This window comes from Chelonoidis abingdonii, chromosome 4 (assembly GCF_003597395.2).
Source record: "Chelonoidis abingdonii isolate Lonesome George chromosome 4, CheloAbing_2.0, whole genome shotgun sequence".
Classification (NCBI taxonomy): Eukaryota; Metazoa; Chordata; order Testudines; family Testudinidae; genus Chelonoidis; species Chelonoidis abingdonii.
In genome coordinates, this window is record NC_133772.1 from 40,558,184 (window position 1) to 40,576,732 (window position 18,549).

At 41.6% G+C, this 18,549-nt stretch overlaps 1 protein-coding gene across 1 annotated transcript in view; it reads left to right on the forward strand.

The window, feature by feature from the left end:
• MUC2 (mucin 2, oligomeric mucus/gel-forming) overlaps positions 1 to 17,669 on the forward strand; it is a 60,575-nt gene extending 42,906 nt beyond the window's left edge. Inside the window, exons 33-51 of the mRNA XM_075065834.1 lie at positions 367 to 1,618; positions 1,700 to 1,747; positions 3,604 to 3,772; positions 4,797 to 5,044; positions 7,051 to 7,234; positions 7,399 to 7,600; positions 8,257 to 8,435; positions 9,160 to 9,229; positions 9,571 to 9,671; positions 9,809 to 9,840; positions 10,349 to 10,529; positions 10,741 to 10,845; positions 11,475 to 11,515; positions 12,126 to 12,245; positions 12,741 to 12,839; positions 13,499 to 13,627; positions 14,539 to 14,578; positions 15,667 to 15,796; positions 17,289 to 17,669. Of these exons, the coding sequence (XP_074921935.1) occupies positions 367 to 1,618; positions 1,700 to 1,747; positions 3,604 to 3,772; positions 4,797 to 5,044; positions 7,051 to 7,234; positions 7,399 to 7,600; positions 8,257 to 8,435; positions 9,160 to 9,229; positions 9,571 to 9,671; positions 9,809 to 9,840; positions 10,349 to 10,529; positions 10,741 to 10,845; positions 11,475 to 11,515; positions 12,126 to 12,245; positions 12,741 to 12,839; positions 13,499 to 13,627; positions 14,539 to 14,578; positions 15,667 to 15,796; positions 17,289 to 17,538 (3,580 nt within the window). The 3' untranslated portion in view covers positions 17,539 to 17,669. The remainder of the gene's footprint in view (positions 1 to 366; positions 1,619 to 1,699; positions 1,748 to 3,603; positions 3,773 to 4,796; positions 5,045 to 7,050; positions 7,235 to 7,398; positions 7,601 to 8,256; positions 8,436 to 9,159; positions 9,230 to 9,570; positions 9,672 to 9,808; positions 9,841 to 10,348; positions 10,530 to 10,740; positions 10,846 to 11,474; positions 11,516 to 12,125; positions 12,246 to 12,740; positions 12,840 to 13,498; positions 13,628 to 14,538; positions 14,579 to 15,666; positions 15,797 to 17,288) is intronic.
• Positions 17,670 to 18,549: the final 880 nt, after the last annotated feature.

Below are 18,549 nucleotides of genomic sequence, written 5' to 3' on the forward strand. Positions count from 1 at the left end.
TATTATGACTATATCTCTCCTACATGTAAGGCATGAGTGGAAGGATTGATTGCTGCCTCACTGGATATGCATATAATTATCACATTTGTCCTTTTCCAAAATGTGTGCAGTCCTTGATTCCACCATTCGTATGGTGAATTTTGGTGAATAACACTGATGTTCTTCCAAGAAAGAGACAACCTATGTGAAGCTGAGGTAGAATTTTAAGAATCCAGGATGTAGCAATGCTTCGTACAAACTATATTAGTTAGCAAAGTTTGGATTCATGGTATCTTCTGTAAAAGAGATCATTATCACAAAAGGTAATGTGGTAAGAGTAGCGTATGTATTTCCTGCAGTATTTTTTTTACAAACGATTTGGATATTTATATCTGATTTCCCTACCACCACCACCACAGAAACAACTACCACAGAGACAACAACACCTACCACCACCACCACCACCACAGAAACAACTACCACGGAGACAACGACACCTACCACCACCACCACGGAAACAACTACCACAGAGACAACGACACCTCCCACCACCACCACCACCACGGAAACAACTACCACAGAGACAACGACACCTACCACCACCACCACCACCACGGAAACAACTACCACAGAGACAACGACACCTACCACCACCACCACCACCACGGAAACAACTACCACAGAGACAACGACACCTACCACCACCACCACCACCACGGAAACAACTACCACAGAGACAACGACACCTACCACCACCACCACCACCACGGAAACAACTACCACAGAGACAACGACACCTACCACCACCACCACCACCACGGAAACAACTACCACAGAGACAACGACACCTACCACCACCACCACCACCACGGAAACAACTACCACAGAGACAACGACACCTACCACCACCACCACCACCACGGAAACAACTACCACAGAGACAACGACACCTACCACCACCACCACCACCACGGAAACAACTACCACAGAGACAACGACACCTACCACCACCACCACCACCACGGAAACAACTACCACAGAGACAACGACACCTCCCACCACCACCACCACCACGGAAACAACTACCACAGAGACAACGACACCTACCACCACCACCACCACCACGGAAACAACTACCACAGAGACAACGACACCTACCACCACCACCACCACCACGGAAACAACTACCACAGAGACAACGACACCTACCACCACCACCACCACCACGGAAACAACTACCACAGAGACAACGACACCTACCACCACCACCACCACCACGGAAACAACTACCACAGAGACAACGACACCTACCACCACCACCACCACCACGGAAACAACTACCACAGAGACAACGACACCTACCACCACCACCACCACCACGGAAACAACTACCACAGAGACAACGACACCTACCACCACCACCACCACCACGGAAACAACTACCACAGAGACAACGACACCTACCACCACCACCACCACCACGGAAACAACTACCACAGAGACAACGACACCTACCACCACCACCACGGAAACAACTACCACAGAGACAACGACACCTACCACCACCACCACCACCACGGAAACAACTACCACAGAGACAACGACACCTACCACCACCACCACCACCACGGAAACAACTACCACAGAGACAACGACACCTACCACCACCACCACCACCACGGAAACAACTACCACAGAGACAACGACACCTACCACCACCACCACCACCACGGAAACAACTACCACAGAGACAACGACACCTACCACCACCACCACCACCACGGAAACAACTACCACAGAGACAACGACAACTACCACCACCACCACGGAAACAACTACCACAGAGACAACGACACCTACCACCACCACCACGGAAACAACTACCACAGAGACAACGACACCTACCACCACCACCACCACCACGGAAACAACTACCACGGAGACAACGACACCTACCACCACAACTATACCACCCCCTGGCTGTCTGTTACCTAATGGCACTATAATTAACGTAAGTATCTTTCATGTTTTTATTATACGTCTATGAAAGAAGACCATGTTGTACTACTATATTTGCAATTTGGAGGATGCAATCATGAGATATTTTAATTCATTCATTAACATAGTGATCCTCTGTTATGCTGGGTATATAAAGATTTTTCCATCTATGTCATACTAATTTTTTGGCTATTGTCATGGCACTCAGTGACCCTTTCTCTCATTATGGTATCTTAGAGACTCATGGCATTCTTTGAATTTAAGCTCTCAGGTGGCATTTCTTCAAGGGATTATATCACAGTGCAGAACTGTGAAGGAGCTTTGGTGAAAGAGTGACAACAAGGTCTCTGACCACGAGCAAATTCCACCTTCCATACCTTCCACTTTATCTTTCTAGTGTTTGTCAGAATGATTATGCCAAAGTATTAACTCATCTACCAACCCAAATCAGTCATGAACTGTATCCTGGATTAGATTTAATGGGCCACATCCTGAACGGCACAGAGAATGTGTTGAAAACCTGGAACTCCCACTGAAGTCAATAGCCCATCCCCTTTTTGGATTGGCCCAATACCTTCTCAATCTGTAGCATGTGGCTGCTTTCTCCTAATCAGTTGAAAATGTCTGAGTCTAAAACAGTGGTACTCAGCCTTATAGACACAAAGATCCTCTTCATCACCAAATGCAGTTACAGGGAGACAAAAATAGCCATGCTTTGACATACTGACAATGTAACATCAACCTGTATTGTTATGATGCATGGATGTGAACATCTCTGGACATTGCACCACAATTACTTTGTGTCTCACTGTAATTCCGTTTTACATGATCAGATCTCCCCTCCATTTTGGCTCTTTGTTCTGGGAAGGGGCATATTACTCCAATCTTTTTCCATTTCTGATTCCATCTGGAAAGAAACTTGAGGCACTTCTTGTAGGGCCAAAGAGGGGTCTTGGCAATGCCAATCCATTTTCTTTTTTGCCACTGTGCTCTGCCTTGCATACATCAGGTTGCATGGGGACCACTCCTCTGATCAGAAGGCCTCTGAAGCCAGGGATAGCAAGAGGAGCTCAAATCAAACAAATTTAGGTAGTGCCTCGTGAAGAGCTCTGAAGGGATGTATTTGCCTCTAGCAGCACAAAGTTGGAATCACTGCACTAATGACTTATTCAAATGTACAAGTTTTTACAGGCACGGCATATTCACCTGCTTTACTTTTTGCTTGTGAAATGTGACATACAAAATACATTTGGATCCATCTATTGGCTGACTGATGATACAGTTTCCAAAAAGACTACTAGTAGTCAATAACTCGGGTGCAGCTGCTGTTTTACAATGCGACCCAGGGAAGGGAAATCAGAATAAAACCTTGGTCACTGGCATTGTGCTCATAATAAATCCTTTACAGTTAATAATTAACAATGCAACAATCTCATTTTACAGACCTTGATGATGGTACTGAATGTGGTGCTTTATTCTCACTTTCAATATTTGTTTGGGATAAAGATGTTGGCAATATAAAGCTGTGTAAAATATCCAGAAATCCATTTTTCCTTTATTAATTTGATTGCTTCATTATAGCTCTCACTGTTCCCCCCTTGCTCCCTACTTCTGTCTTAAATCCAGCCAGGTGAAAGCTACTGGCCATGTAACTGCACCGAGTTAATATGCATTAACAACAACACATGGACGCTGGTTTCGACTGTATGTGAACTTCCTCCTAAGCCCACTTGTGTCAATGGGCTCACTCCTGTGCTGGTGCAGGGTGAATGCTGTCCGCACTGGGAGTGTGACTGTGAGTATATAGCTGGAGGGATATTTTTATCACTGATGGATGAATACTAGTTTTAAGAGCTACAGTATTTGAGGTGGGGGCAAGTGCTGTGCAAGTTTAGCCCCTCATATTCCTAGCAATGCAATTCAGTCTTACCTGTAGTACCACTTGCTAGCTTAGTCCTGGGTTTCCCCCCAGCTCTGCCACAGCACTTGCTTTTAACAATGGTTCATGAAATGTATATTCCTTAATCTTTCATTTTACCTTTTTAGTCTATTAAATTATTTGAATTTTTCAATTACAAATTAATGTGTGTGAACTCTTGATATAAATTAAGGTTAACAGTGAAAACATGTATTCATATTTTGTTCTCCAAATTGTTTGGCTCTGGCAATTTTTTCTTTATGATATAATCTACACAGACCTGATTCTGTCACTTAGTTACTCATGTCGACTGGTAGCTCACTATACAAGTAGTCTCATCGAAATAATTTGGTGTAAGGTACTAATGGCAGGAGAAAGGTGGTGGAATGTGGCCCTATATGATTACATTAAAGATGAGTCCAAGTTGCTGAGTTTGGATCTTGAGCCAGCTGCTTGAAATTATCTTGAACTCTTTGATCCAGGAAGTGGGCTGGAGCTCCCACAGGCACAGGCCTACCTGTGAGATTAATGGAACTTACTGATTTCAACTTGATAGGAAATAGCAGCGCAGCCTTTTTCAGAGAATGTTTGACATCCTGTCTGAAATCTGGAGATCCAGAAAATGGAGAGTGGAAAGGAAGGAAGGAAGAAAGGAAGAAAGAAAGAAAGAGTTCAGCTTCTTTAAATATGAAAAAACTTACATTTTGGGTCCAACTGAGGTCTTAGATTAATTCTCTTTACTTTATCTATAGTTCACTTCATTCAGGTTCTCTCACTCCTATTTGACTCCAGTGCTAGTAGGGTAGATTGGTCTTCCAGTTACTAAAGACTTTATTCATAGTCCAGCTCTGCTTCTATATGTTACCATACACAGCTAAACTAACTCTGAATCTCTTGGTAGGCTATTGCACTGGCTGGGGAGACCCACATTATGTGACTTTTGATGGACTTTACTATAGCTACCAAGGGAATTGTACGTATGTCCTGGTGGAAGAGATTAACAAAAAGATTGACGACTTTGGGATCTACATTGATAACTATCACTGCATTGCACAGGACAGAGTGTCCTGTCCACGCACACTCATCGTGAGATACGAGACCCAGGAAGTGCGCATAAAGACTATCAGAATGATTCCTCTCAAAGTACAGGTATTGGAAAGTGACTAATAAACCAAATGTACATGCTCAGCTACACTTGCCCTCACTTAATCAGATTCACATCTTTATTTGCTAGGGGCACTCAAACCTGATAACTTTGGTGACAGCAATGTTAGGAAAATGGGATAATTGTTCTGTGGGTTGCTTTGAAGGAATTTTATAGGGACACTACTTCATCTGCATATGGAAAGAGATCATCCCCCTCATCCCATTTCTAAACTCAGATCTTTACAATCCTCTGATCCTTCAAAACATGGATTAGAGGAAGAATTCATTTTAGCTGACAACATAACATGGAATACTGTATTATGACTTTTAAAGATTTTAATGTAGATAACAGCTCAAAGGAATAAATGTTATAGTATATCAAAGGGTTTCCAACAAGCAAGGATCATCCCATTATCCTTGTAAAGCAAGATTGAGGGAGGGCATTGGATCATTTTGGGATTTGAACAAGAGGGCACATTTGAATTAGAGATGGGAATCAAAGTAGTAGACCAAAATGTTTCTAAAAGACACCCTCAACAGGCCATAGTGATAGTAGTCACACCTCAAGATGGGTTAAGATGCTTCCATTTTTGATTTTTCAGGTGAAGGACTGTCATCAGTTTTATGTCATTTTTTAGACCCCATGTTCCAAGGATTAGGCTGTGGCATGTAATAGAATCTGTTTTCTTCAAAATGTGTTGGAAGTACTTACTTTTAGGATTCTTCACCTCCTTATTTTCCATCAGCAGCTCTCTGCTGACTTTTGGACTATTTAGGTGGGGAATTTTTGAGGTGCAACTACAGGTAAAGTGTTGCAAGACTACAACATATGGTTAAATTCCTCATTACCTTCTGAGATCGAGCAAAACTTATCAGTCCTAGATGAACTTAAGGGGGATGCACTAGGCCAGTGGTTCTCACACTTATTTGACTGGGCCCAGCTTCTTTGTGTCTGTGGTCATTTACGTGTCCTTCCTGCAAGTACTTGTACTGCCACCCTGCTCTGAAGGTAGGGGGGACAGCAGCAGCTGCTGGCCAGGCACCTAGCTTGGAAGGCAACACTGCACCAGCACAGATGTCAGGGTGGCAATGTGAAAAGTGATTTTCGTCAATATCACTTTTCACAGCAGACTTAGAAGTAAAGGTGCAGCAGTGCAGAAGTAAGGGAGGCAATGTGAAAAGTGATATTTGTTATCACTTTTCACTGCAGACTTAGTGCCCCATTGCCAGCCTTACTTCTGAGCTGCTGCTGCCACCCAGGGGGCTGACAGGCACAGCCCTGCTGCCCCAGGGCTGAGATCCTGAGCCACACTGCTTCCATATAAGAGATGGTGGGGGAGAGACTGAGCATGGGGAATTGGTAAGGGGGGAGCCTGAGCCTGGGCAGTTGGACTTTGGCTGTTCCCTTTATCCCCATCTCCCAGGTGTGCATGGCTCTTCTGCACAAGCCCCAGCCACCCAGGTTTGACAGCCCAAGCTTTTAAAAAACAAACCACGGACCTCCCTTGACATATTCCTGCATCTCCCTTGGGAGGCCCATCCCATAGTTTGAGAATGCTGCACTAGGCCCACCACCTCGTTCTGAACTAGTAAATACGATTTTTTTTTCTCCCCACATTTCATTCAATTCCATTTTTGTACAAATGTAGATCAAAGGCTTCCCTTTCTTTGAAGCATTTTGGGGAGAGAGAGAAAATTTCAGCTCAGGTGCAGTGAAAATTTAGCATGCATCTCCTATTACATTTAACAGGGGCTGCATTCTAAATTCTATCCTCATTTCTCCAAAATTCTGCAAATGTGTCCCAAGGCTGATGTACCCCTTCATTGGGTCTTAGAGTTCAACATTTCAGTCACATATGCAAAAACATACAGCTCATTGGAAACAGAAAGAAAGGAACATTCCTTTCCTTTACATTGTATCTCCACTGTAAGTTAATGATTGATAGATTGTTTTTATTAACATCATACAATATATATATATATCTTCTCTGTTTTCCTTTAAACAATAGGTGACGGTAAACAATCAGGAAGTGGCTACACCTTTTGAAAAATACGGCGTGAAAGTCTTTAAGTCAGGCATAAATCACGTAGTGGAAATTTCTAGAATCGGGGTAAATGTGACCTACAATGGATTGGCTTTCTCAATTAGATTGTCCTACCAGAGGTTTGGCAACAACACCCAAGGACAGTGCGGTGAGGATCTATTTTTCTACATTTAGAATGAAATACAAAAAGTTAAATGTAAACTCTGGCAGTAAGAGAGATGTGATGCTGGTTCTCTGTGATGGATGGAAATACAATGATTATTTGATAGTGAAGATTTGTGTGTGAATTCTTTCTCCTCTTGTCAATTGTAGGCACTTGTACCAACAACACAGCAGATGACTGTATGTTACCTGGTGGAAAGATCATAGGTAACTGTGAAACCATGGCAGATCACTGGGTGATTAATGACCCCGAAAAGCCAGACTGCTATCCATCCCCACCTTCTACAGAGGCACCTCCTGTCACTCCACCACCCTGCAAACCATCCGATCTCTGCAAGCTCATTAAAGAAGGGTAAATACACTAGACGTGTGTACAGACCTCTAATTTTGAAATTCAGTGGCAATCTGAAATGCAAATTTTTGGTGTTGCTTCATTGTCTCTTGCAGTTGCTTCTGCTCCTTCTCTCTCTTCCATTCCCTCTTTTCCATTCTCTTTATCTTCCCTCCTAATCTGTTCTAATCTTTGCATCTTGCTCACTACCTTTCAGCCCTCTTTAATGATTCTTTAGCCCTTGCATACTCTTCTGGGATCCCTTGGCCTTCTCCAGACCTTTCCACTTTGTTCCTCTTCCATGCTCTCTCAGCAGTAGATGTAGGTCCCCTGAAGATCCCAAAGGGATCTCGTGCTTCAGTTTCAGGAAATGGCTTCAAAAAGAGGAAATGTCCAACCAAGTCTTATCCACAACTCTAATTCATGGCTGTGTTCAATTATATTCCTCCAGCTACTAGGTGGGAAGCAGTATTTTGGAGAGAGAGTAGTGGGTGGATAGTCTAAAGGTTAAGGTCTAAGTGTGTTGGAAGGCTGCAATCCAGCAAAATGTTTATCTATCATTGATGAGTCCTGTTCAAATCTTCCTGTATAGCATCATGCTAAAATATGGCATACAGCATATTGAAGTGAGCACAGATCATTCAGTAACTAATAATGATACATGTTTCTGCTTCTAGCCCGTTCAAAGCATGCCATCCCTTTGTCAACCCTGACCACTACTATGCAGCCTGCGTTTTTGACAGCTGCGCTCTTCCCAACTCTAAATTGGAGTGTGCAAGTTTGCAAAACTATGCTGCTCTCTGCGCTGATCAGGGGGTCTGTGTTGATTGGAGAGGCCATACTCGTGATATCTGCCGTAAGTAGAGACATTTTTCTGCCATTTAACTTGAATTATTAGTTGTAGGGTCTATTTCAATTCCCCTTCCATTAATGGGTTACATGGCTCTCCAAGTCGCTAATGACTGTAATAAACCCCAAAAGCTTTATTGAAATAATTTTACAGGCCAGATTTCAAAGGTGGGGGAAATAGATGAGCCTGTAAAAATGCTAGTGTGCTATTGTGTGTGAAATGCTCTACTTCTGTTTGAGCAAATGCCTGTGTGCCCAGTATGTGGATTTTGCAGGCACAATGGGTGAATCTATATATTTAATGGGAGACAAACTTTTTTTTGCTGGTGCAGTATGGGAGCATTCCCATTTTCAAAAATATGACTCTAAGAAACCCTAGCAAACAAACGTATTTGTATTCAGAAGGTCAAATCCTGTCCTTACCTTGGCACAACAGGATGCGATGTTGCTTTGCATATGTTACTTAGTGTAAAATCACCTACCACCCAGAGACCCTGCAATACCTGTCTACTTGCAGGAGGGGTAATGGATGGATTTTTCCCTCTTAAGTCTGAGTTTCTTGGTTTTATGGTTCTCAGTCAGACCTTCAATGTTATTGAATGAGTCTGACATATTTTTAAATCTATTTGTTTCCAATATTTGTTTGAAGATTGCAAAAGGTGTACATTTGCTGGGCCTGCTTATGATGGTCTTGCTGAAATATTTCTTTCTCTGTATTTCTTCCATTCAAGCGCTTACGTGCCCATCAAACAAAGTATACAAAGCATGTGGTCCTATTGAAGAGGTGACCTGCAAGTCAAGGTAAATAGTTACTTTCCTGCCAGTCAGGTCCCATGCAACTACCCAGGGTAGATAATCCATAGAGAAGTGAGGAATATCCAGTTTAACAATCTTGATTTAAAATAGAAATCTTTGAGACAGCCTTTAACAGGTTATCATTGTATCTGCCCTGGTAGCCCCTCATACAGCTGAATCAAACACTGTATATTGGAATAAGCTAAGATTAGAATCAGGATGATTTAAAATCTGTAAATTTCACATATGCAGTTTCTTTTGCCCATACATTTCTGGATAAAATATATTTGGCCAACCTTCCACTGTGTGTCACTGATAATAATGGTGGTCTTTTTTGCCTTGTGCAGCCAAATTGCACAAAACCAAAACCGTCATGTGGAAGGCTGCTTCTGTCCTGCTGGAACAATGCTTTATGGTGATGGTGTGGATGTCTGTGTAAAAACCTGCGGTGGGTAGTGTTACCATATTTAAATGGATGTGCATTTCCTTTTTGTTGTTGCCATGTCATGTACACAATATAGTTCTGAATCTGGCTACCTGTCATCATATCAGTGGTAATGGAGATTTATTTTGCTCTATTTGCAGGGTGTGTTGGACCAGATAATAAACCAAGAAAGGTATGTTACACATTTGCTTTTCCATTGCAAGTAAGGTGACCAGACAGCGAGTGTGAAAAATCAGGGCAGAAGGTGGGGGGGTAATAGGAGCCTATATAAGAAAAAGGCCCAAATATCAGGACTGTCCCTATAAAATTGGGACATCTGGTTACCCTAATTGCAAGTATTTTGTGTCTCCTCCATATCAGTTTTGTTTTGTATAGACTCCCAGGTTTTCATCCATGCACTTATTTGGTAGGTGAGTGGAATTTTGAAAATCCTTGATTTATATTTATCTCAGCTTGAGTTATACATTAGTGGGAGATATTGTCCTTTAGACAGCTCTGATATTCAGTTTCCAGACTACAAAATAGTTAATTTATAATTCCACTCTGCTCCCTCCTAGCACATACATGTACACATGCTTACACTTAAACACCCAGCACAGCCTATTGAAAACAACAGATTTATGTTTTTTCTGTTCACTAACTATTCATTTAGTTCCTTTATTCTCTTTCTTTAATGGCAGTTTGGGGAAATTTTTGAGTTTGACTGTCAGACATGCATTTGCCTGGAGGGTGGAAGTGGCATTAGCTGTGTGCCCCGCAAATGTCCAGAGCAAGAGGATAAACCAAGCTGCAGTGATGAAGGCTTTTACGAGGTCACTGAAGTCAATCCTGACAACATCTGCTGCAACATAACTTCCTGCAGTAAGTTCCTCTTTTGCTTCATTTACAGCACTCCACTACCCCTCAAACTTTCTTTTGCAATAACAGTTGCATTATTCATTTGTGTTAATTTAATTGAGATTAGTCTGTGAAGCCCAGGCCAGCTAAATGCTTGGACTGAGTCCAGCCAAGTGGCATATTTCTTTCTCCGTAGCTGTTATTTTACATTTCTCTTGGCTTTTTCCCTTTGCAGGATGCAACACGAGCTTTTGCACAACCAAACCTCCTAAATGTAAAATTGGTTACGAACCTGTTTCCGATATTGCCACTGGCAAGTGCTGTCCTACGTATAAGTGCGGTAAGTAGCTTTTAAATATACGAGAACAGTCAGTATTGCACTTTACATGCTTGAGCATTAAGGTTGGTAGCCAACACTGTATGCTTCTCTTTTGGAGGAGGTGACAAAACCAGGCTTAGATTCTAGGTTGCCACCATCGGCGAGCCCAAGTAGTAGCTGAGAAAATGGTGGTGCAAGGTGGATGAGAGAGAGTTCACTCTGGTCAGGTCAAATATTTCTGGTTATACACCTATGTAAGAATTGCGGGACTGTTGACTGGGACTTCAGTACTCCCATAAGAAATTGTCCCTATGAGCTTTAGCAATAGGAAAGGCAGATGATCATTCGTGGATTGTTCCAACTAAACATACCAGGAAACGTTTTGCAACCATCCAGTGGACATCCTGGGATGTAAAACCTGGGATATAGATATTCAGACCAGACAGCCTTTCTCTTTTGTGGGTGCAAATTGTACCTTACAATATTTGTGTCCATGTATTGCACAATTTGCACTGCAAAGAAGGAATCTGGGTGACACTTTTGAACATTTGTGTTGTGATTATTTGTGGAGGAAATTTGTATGACTGGGATAATAAAATTTGGCACTTTCCTTGCATGTATAACCATACAACTTCTGCTTTATTTCACAGTTCCCAAGGAAGTCTGTGTGCTTCAGAATGCTGAGTACATGGTAAGTTTCCATTTGTTCATGAGAAGGACTCTTGGATGAAACATTTGAGTCCCAAGAGCATCCTTTAATTGAAGTGCTTTGAGGCAGTTTGCATTTGGTACGATTCATTTTTAGAGATCCCCTTCCCCCCCCACCCCCGTCCCCAAACTGCAGTCAGGGATTTATCTGTTACACAGAGCCTAACGCTTTCCAGAGAAAGTTGCTGCATATAAGAGAGAATGAAGCAGTGGTTCTAAGCAGCACAGGTGTAAAGATTTGTTTTTAATACACAATGTAGATATCCCTAAAAAATCAATGTACATTTAACACCAGTACTTTGCTGCACTATGCTAAAGACTCGCTGTCACAAATAAAAAGAGATGAGTAAGGGTCACATTCTGTACTGACTTACACCCCTATAATTCTGTTGGCTCCAGTAATTATTTTATTTATTAATACAGACAGGTATTAAGTTACCCACTTTGTATGTACCATAATGCATGTGTCTATGATATGTTTCCCTAGTGGATGTTTGTGGGGGGAAGTATTGGATATTAGAGATATGTCTCTCTTACAAATCACACCTTCCTGATACCAGAACTCTTGCTTTTTTTAAAAAAAAAAAATCTAGCCTGGTTCCCCAGTCTTTGCTGATAAGTGCCATGATTGTGTCTGCACTGAGAAATCAAACAGTAGTGGTCTGAATGTCATTTCATGCAAGCACATTCCATGCAATGAAGCGTGCCAGCCAGTAAGTAACAAACTTTAAAAAAAAAAAATGTCATGTACATTTTCTTGAAAAATAACCATGATTGAGAGAGGTGTATTCTAAGCAAAGGAATTCCTAGGTCCTAATTCCAGCTCTGACATTGGCTCACCTTGGGCACTCAGTTTTCTGCATCTTAAAGAGAGCAATAATAATACTTATGAGCATCACAGTCGTGTTGTGAGGATTCGCTAACCGTGTTTTTAAAAATGCTTTGAAGATAAAGTGACATCTAAGCACAGTGTAGTTATTATAATGCCTTTGTTGCTTCCTTTTATTTTCTACTTTCATTATCCCTTTTCTCTTCACCTGGTGATCTCTGTCTGTTACAAAACACAACAGATCTAGATTATCCTTAAAACCATAATCAGTGCTGCTATTTAGCTGGGTTTTTACAGAGAGCCTTAATCTGGTGCTCAGACTATTACATTTTTGTTTTTCTCAAGGACACTTTTAACCTAGTGCTTTTTTAATTCCTAGGGATATGAACTTAAAGATGTGAAAGGGGAATGCTGTCCAAAATGCGTGCAGACCAAGTGTGTTGTAAATAAGGGTGACAGCACCGTCCTCATCTTGAGTGTAAGTGTGCTGCTCTTCTTAGGAGTCTTCCAAACGTGTATCATTCCTATTGTATTCCTCAAAGTGTTAACTGGGAGGAAAGACATGGCAATTATTGATGGGGGGAAAGGAAAAGTTCAGTGGTTAAGTTCAGATGTGTATTTGAAAGTTCAGCTGCTCATCTGAAAGAAAGTCATCTGAAATTCTCTGATCTGGAAGATAGGTTGGAGATCTTATCAGATCAGGCTTTCTCAGAAATACTATGAAAAGAGCCTTTCTTGCAGTTTTTTGACCAAGAAGTGGAAAGGTGCCAGAAAAGCTTGAACATGATTCAATTGTGTTGCCCTTTTTTGAGTAAAGGGCTATTCCTATTTAATAGCTACCAGTTTACCCATCATCCCTAATCAAAATCTCACCCACTTATTTTTCCTTAGCTCCAGAATACCCTAGGTCCCACAGAGGGATTTTTTCTTTCCCAAGGAAAATTCCTTATGGAGCTCAAAATTCCCTCCACCCATGGGACCCCACAATACAGTCACTACCCTGCTAACCATGGCAGTTATTTGTCTAGTATTTTTATGCTGAGAAATGAGGAGAATCTTTTTCAGAGGCTAGGAAGATTTCTGTCTAAGCCCATTATGAATCCTTCCGTGCATGCGGAATTTCCTTTTTGTACACAGCCTGATGAAACGGAAAACGATCCAAAAGACAACTGCACCCTTTATAGCTGTGTGTCGATCAAAGGTCAGCTGATCTCTTCCACCTCAAAGATTACCTGCCCATCATTCAATGAGGAGAACTGTCAGGCTGTAAGTAAATTTGGGACATTTACCCTCATCCTTTATGACAACGCATTTTAGTTTGATCCAACCACCTTACTATCAAAAGACACGATTGGGCTGAGGAGCTGCCGTAATTGTTATTATCAGGGCTTAAATTCAGCCAGCGCCGTCTGGAGCGGAGCGCTGGTAAATATTTTCAAACCTGTGGGGCATGCCCCATGGCTGAAGCCCAAAGCCCCAGCATCTCCTGCCGGGCTGAAGCCCCAAGCCCCAAACTGGGAGGGGCATGGAGTGGCTCCGGGAAATAATAGATAAGAATTTAAGCCCAGAGGGGTTATGATTTTTTTGTTGCACTAATTTACTTGAAGCACGCTTCCATCTGAAAAAGGGACATATGGTGTATATACTACATATTTATTGATGGGTTCTGAGGTTTATAATAGGTAGTTAGCATCTCATGGCTTAGAAATTGACCAATAGTGGGCTATAACGTCCTATCACACTATAGTATGCAGGATCCTCTTTGTATGAGACTGCATATTTTCATGAGTGCCCTGTAGGCACAGTGGTTGTAAGAAGAAAGGATTACCCCACACTTATTTCCTATTGAAAATATTAGGAAATACTGTGGTATGTCAGATTAAACAGCATGGAATTCCAGGTAAACAGTAATTTGTAAGTGGCGACCATTATATGTCACAAGCCTTTCCTTCAGAGAATTACATATTGCAACAGATTCCATTCTGAATTCATAGATATTAAGGCCAGAAAAGGCCATCGTGATAATCTAATCTGACCATCTGCATAGTACAAGCCACACAATTTTAACCAGTAATTCCTGCCATGGACTAAATTATTTTTTCTCACTGTGCATGCAGACAATTTCAAAATACAGATAATTTTGATAATACAGATATTTTTTTCTGATTTGTTTTCAGGGCACTATTACACTGCTGCCTAATGGTTGCTGTAAAACATGTGAGTATAATTACCCAGTGTTCATATAGTCATTGCAAAACAAAATGGGGACTGATTTTTCCTATCTAAAAGCTATTGCTAATACATATTAATTTAAATAGATGCAAGTAAATTCATGCTAGTTATTTTGTGGAGCACTTAAAGTGTGCTCAGAACAGAGTCAGACACTGACTCTGCCTCAAGCAGCTTTCAGTCTAAGCTGAGAAAAGTAAATTATTACTTTATTACTGTAGGCTGGCAGAAAAAACCTTGGCTGAGTATGAGGTCACATAGCAGATTTTGTTGTTATTAATAAATTGGTGCTTCCATAGAGGGGGCTTTGCAGCAAAAGTGCCTTTTGAGACAGGAAAAGCAGGTGAAGGAAAGGACTTAACTCAATGGCATCGGAAGACATTCCTAATGTAACTCATCTACTGTATTTATATGTTTGGTGGAGTTTCTGCACTTTCCCTTCTGAATTGCTGAGTTCATTGCCTAATGCAGAGAAGTAGGCCATAGAAGTATCTAGATAAGAATTATAAGAGTTTTCTTTTTGGCCTTGGGTTTGAAACTCTGCCCTGTAAGCTGGTATGTTACAATTCCCTCCAGCAGTTTATTTGACACATCTCTCATAACTGGCTACTGCATGTGGCTTTCTCAAAACATGCACTTCAGCACTTATTTGGACACTAGTAACACTGATAGCGCCAAACAATAATCATTCTGAAATCATTGTTTTGATTTAATCAGCCTTCACTTTTCCCTCCACAGACACCCAAACACTCTCACATAATTTGATTTTGTATAAACCTAAATAATATATGATAAATGAGCCATTCTCTCTCTTCCTCGCTTGTTTCATCATTTCCTTTGCCATTCAGCGGCTCCAATACGGGGCATGTTCAATAGACAGTCTGTCCTCCAGGCAATCAATAGAGAGCTAAAGTTTAAGGGGTAAAGCTGAGTGCTAAGGTGTTTGGCCTTTCTGGCTACATTGGGTTTTAAATGCAGTTATTTCAAAGCATCAGTGACTCACAGCCTGTGATGAAGCAGCAAGGTGTTTTTGGAGCCATTTGATTGAAGGGCATTACCACTCTTTTCTCCCACAGGCATCCCTCGCGAAAGCCCATCACCATGTTCTGTCACCCAAATCGTGGACTATATCACCCATAAGGGCTGCCGCTCTGTGGATAAAGTCTACCTGACTCAATGTGAAGGATCATGCGGAACCTTCTCATTGTAAGTAAAGTGAATCAGACAAGGAGACTGTTTCTATAAAAGGGACAATACATAGCCAGGCTGAAGAATGGTAGAAGACCTAGAACTGGCTCAACTTCCAGTCCCACGAGTACTGAAATTTGTAACTGGTTTGGTGAAACTAGGTGAAGGGTTGATTCACCATAGTAATGAAGTCCAAAGCCAAGGGACACATGGGGCTGCATCTTTGCTTCCAGAGAGTTGTGTTGATTCCTTATTACCTATAAAGTGAAAGCCAGCTAGGGTGACCAGCTGTCCCTATTTTATAGGGACAATCTCCATATTTGGGGCATTTTCTTCTATGGATGCCTATTACCCCCCACCCCGTCCCAATTTTTCACACTTGCTGTCTGGTGACCCTAGCCAGCTCACATGTCATTTGTGTTAGAGCAACTTGGATATGTGGCATTGAGTTCATTCTCCTTTGCAGGAAATATCCTAATGGTAGCCATGTCTGAACTTCAACAGCAGAGAAGCTACTTTCCAATGATGAACATATAATGAGAGGAGGGAAAAGAGAGAGACACTTTATTTAAATACACTTTGTAAGAAGTCCCAAGGGAGACACTTGTTGAGTAAAGAACTGAAAAAATGTGTACTCAGGGGCTGTACATGACTCCTGAGATAATGGAGTCAGTATCATTGCTCTGGGATGAGAGAACTTTGAAGAAACCAGAGGTACAGCTGCTAAAACCTAGCAAGAAACCTAGAATACAGCTGCTGAACACCATTTTGACAAATTAAGTCTATAACCTTAATTTCCGACTGGAATGATCCTTTGCAGCCTATCACTGAATACAATTGGAAGCCCTTATCTGGAGGAAAACCCATTTTTAGTCAATGTGGAAAATGAATTACAAATTCCTCATGGGAATTATTTATTTGTACTGCTACAGTACTGACAGGCCCCAGTTAGGATCCTGATGGGGTAACCACTGAATATAAACATAAAAAAGATGGCCCCTGACACAAAGAGTTTACAGTCTAAGTTAGGCTGATCCTTACAGGATGCTTAGGGCTGGTTTCACTGGAAGGATGATGCAGGGAGGCTTATATTGCAGCTGGCTACACTACATCTGATCTGCTGCAAACAGAAAGTAACTAACTTAAATGGTTTTGGGCAAGGATTTCAAAGGTGCCTAAGGAAATTGGGCACCCAACTCCCAGTGACTTTCAATAGGAGTTGGGTGCCTAATTCCCTTAAGCCCCTTTGAAAGTCTGCCCTTGATGGCTTGGTTTTTGAAACAGCAGACTACATTATGCTTGAACTTGGGTGCCTAACATTCCACCAGCTGAGGTAAAGGAGCAGTTCCCCTAACTCACACCATCAGAGGCCCCCTTTTACATATTATTCCCAATTCCTTACAGCAGCTTATTCACCAGAATTCCTCATCGTACTTCATTTCACTCTCTCTCTTTCTCTCTGTCACTTATGGCAAAGTGTAATGGTATCTTTTCCCACACCAACAAACAGATACTCTGCTGAGGCCAACTCCATGGAGCACAAGTGTTCCTGCTGCAGGGAGGCAGCTACTAGCGAGAAGCAAGTTCTACTGCAATGCCCCAACGGGAAATCTGTGGTGCACAAGTACCTGCATGTGGACCGTTGTGAATGTCTTAACACTGAATGCACAGAACCCAGCTCCTCAGAAGAGTCAAAGGAAAGTGAAGAACAGAGTTCCATCGAACGTGTCAAGCGGGCCATTTGGAAAATATTGAAATGAAGGGGAGAAAAGTAATGGCGCACAGAAAAAAGTACAAGGAGGGTCTATGCACCAGTCTAATCTTCCAAGAGGGATTCAATGCTTTGCCTTTTTTCACTTCCTCCTCTTTTGTGCCTTCTCTGACTATTTGTAATTGTGCTCTATTTATTTGTATACAAAAGAGAGAGTCTCTTTTGTTTAGTTTTAAGTTAGTTTCTTTTGCTTTAAATGATTAAAAATTCATTTCAGACATGAAAACTTTGTGTTTATTCACCAGCACTCTTGAGCCTTCAGACCTTTAAAGGGAAGGGAGATCTGTCCCAGGCCTAAGTAGTAAAGTGCCAGATTTTCTAAGTCAGTTGAATAACTATTTTGGCTCTCTAAGTGCTAGAATCTATAGAGGTCTAGATTCTGGGTCCCAACAGGCAAGACTCTTTTGTATCAGCATTATGATGCTACATCTGCTAAAACAAAATATGGGAAATATCAGGTTTCATTTACTAGAAAGCAGCCATTTTGAGAAGATTGGGAGTTATTTTAAGAGATATTCCCTGTAGCCCATTATCAGGGCCTCTCTGTTTTCAGCTTTGTTCTCTATGCATTAGAAATGCCTGAAGAGCTGCTTCCTATTAATGATGATCCAGTAGACCACTCATCATCAAATAAAAATAGCTGCACTTACTCACAGAAATTGAAAATTGGGGACCATGTACTTACATTGTGTGTGAAAAGTGCAGATAGCAGAAATCTGTGGCAATATTTGCACTCTCATTGGTAAGTCGAAATTGTAGTCTACCAACTTAGCAATTTGGAATAAATCTGTATGTGCATACCAGCCACTGGTATAGTTTAAATACATGCATCCACCAAATAAGGCAGAAGAGTTAATGACACAGAAGTCAGCCTCTGTAGTTACAGTGTACTGTATGCTAAAAGTTAGCTTACTTCCTATTATGTATCATCCATTCCACCAATCTTTTGGCCTGCTAAATGTATGTCATCTAAATAGGCATTCATCCCAAGGATACACAA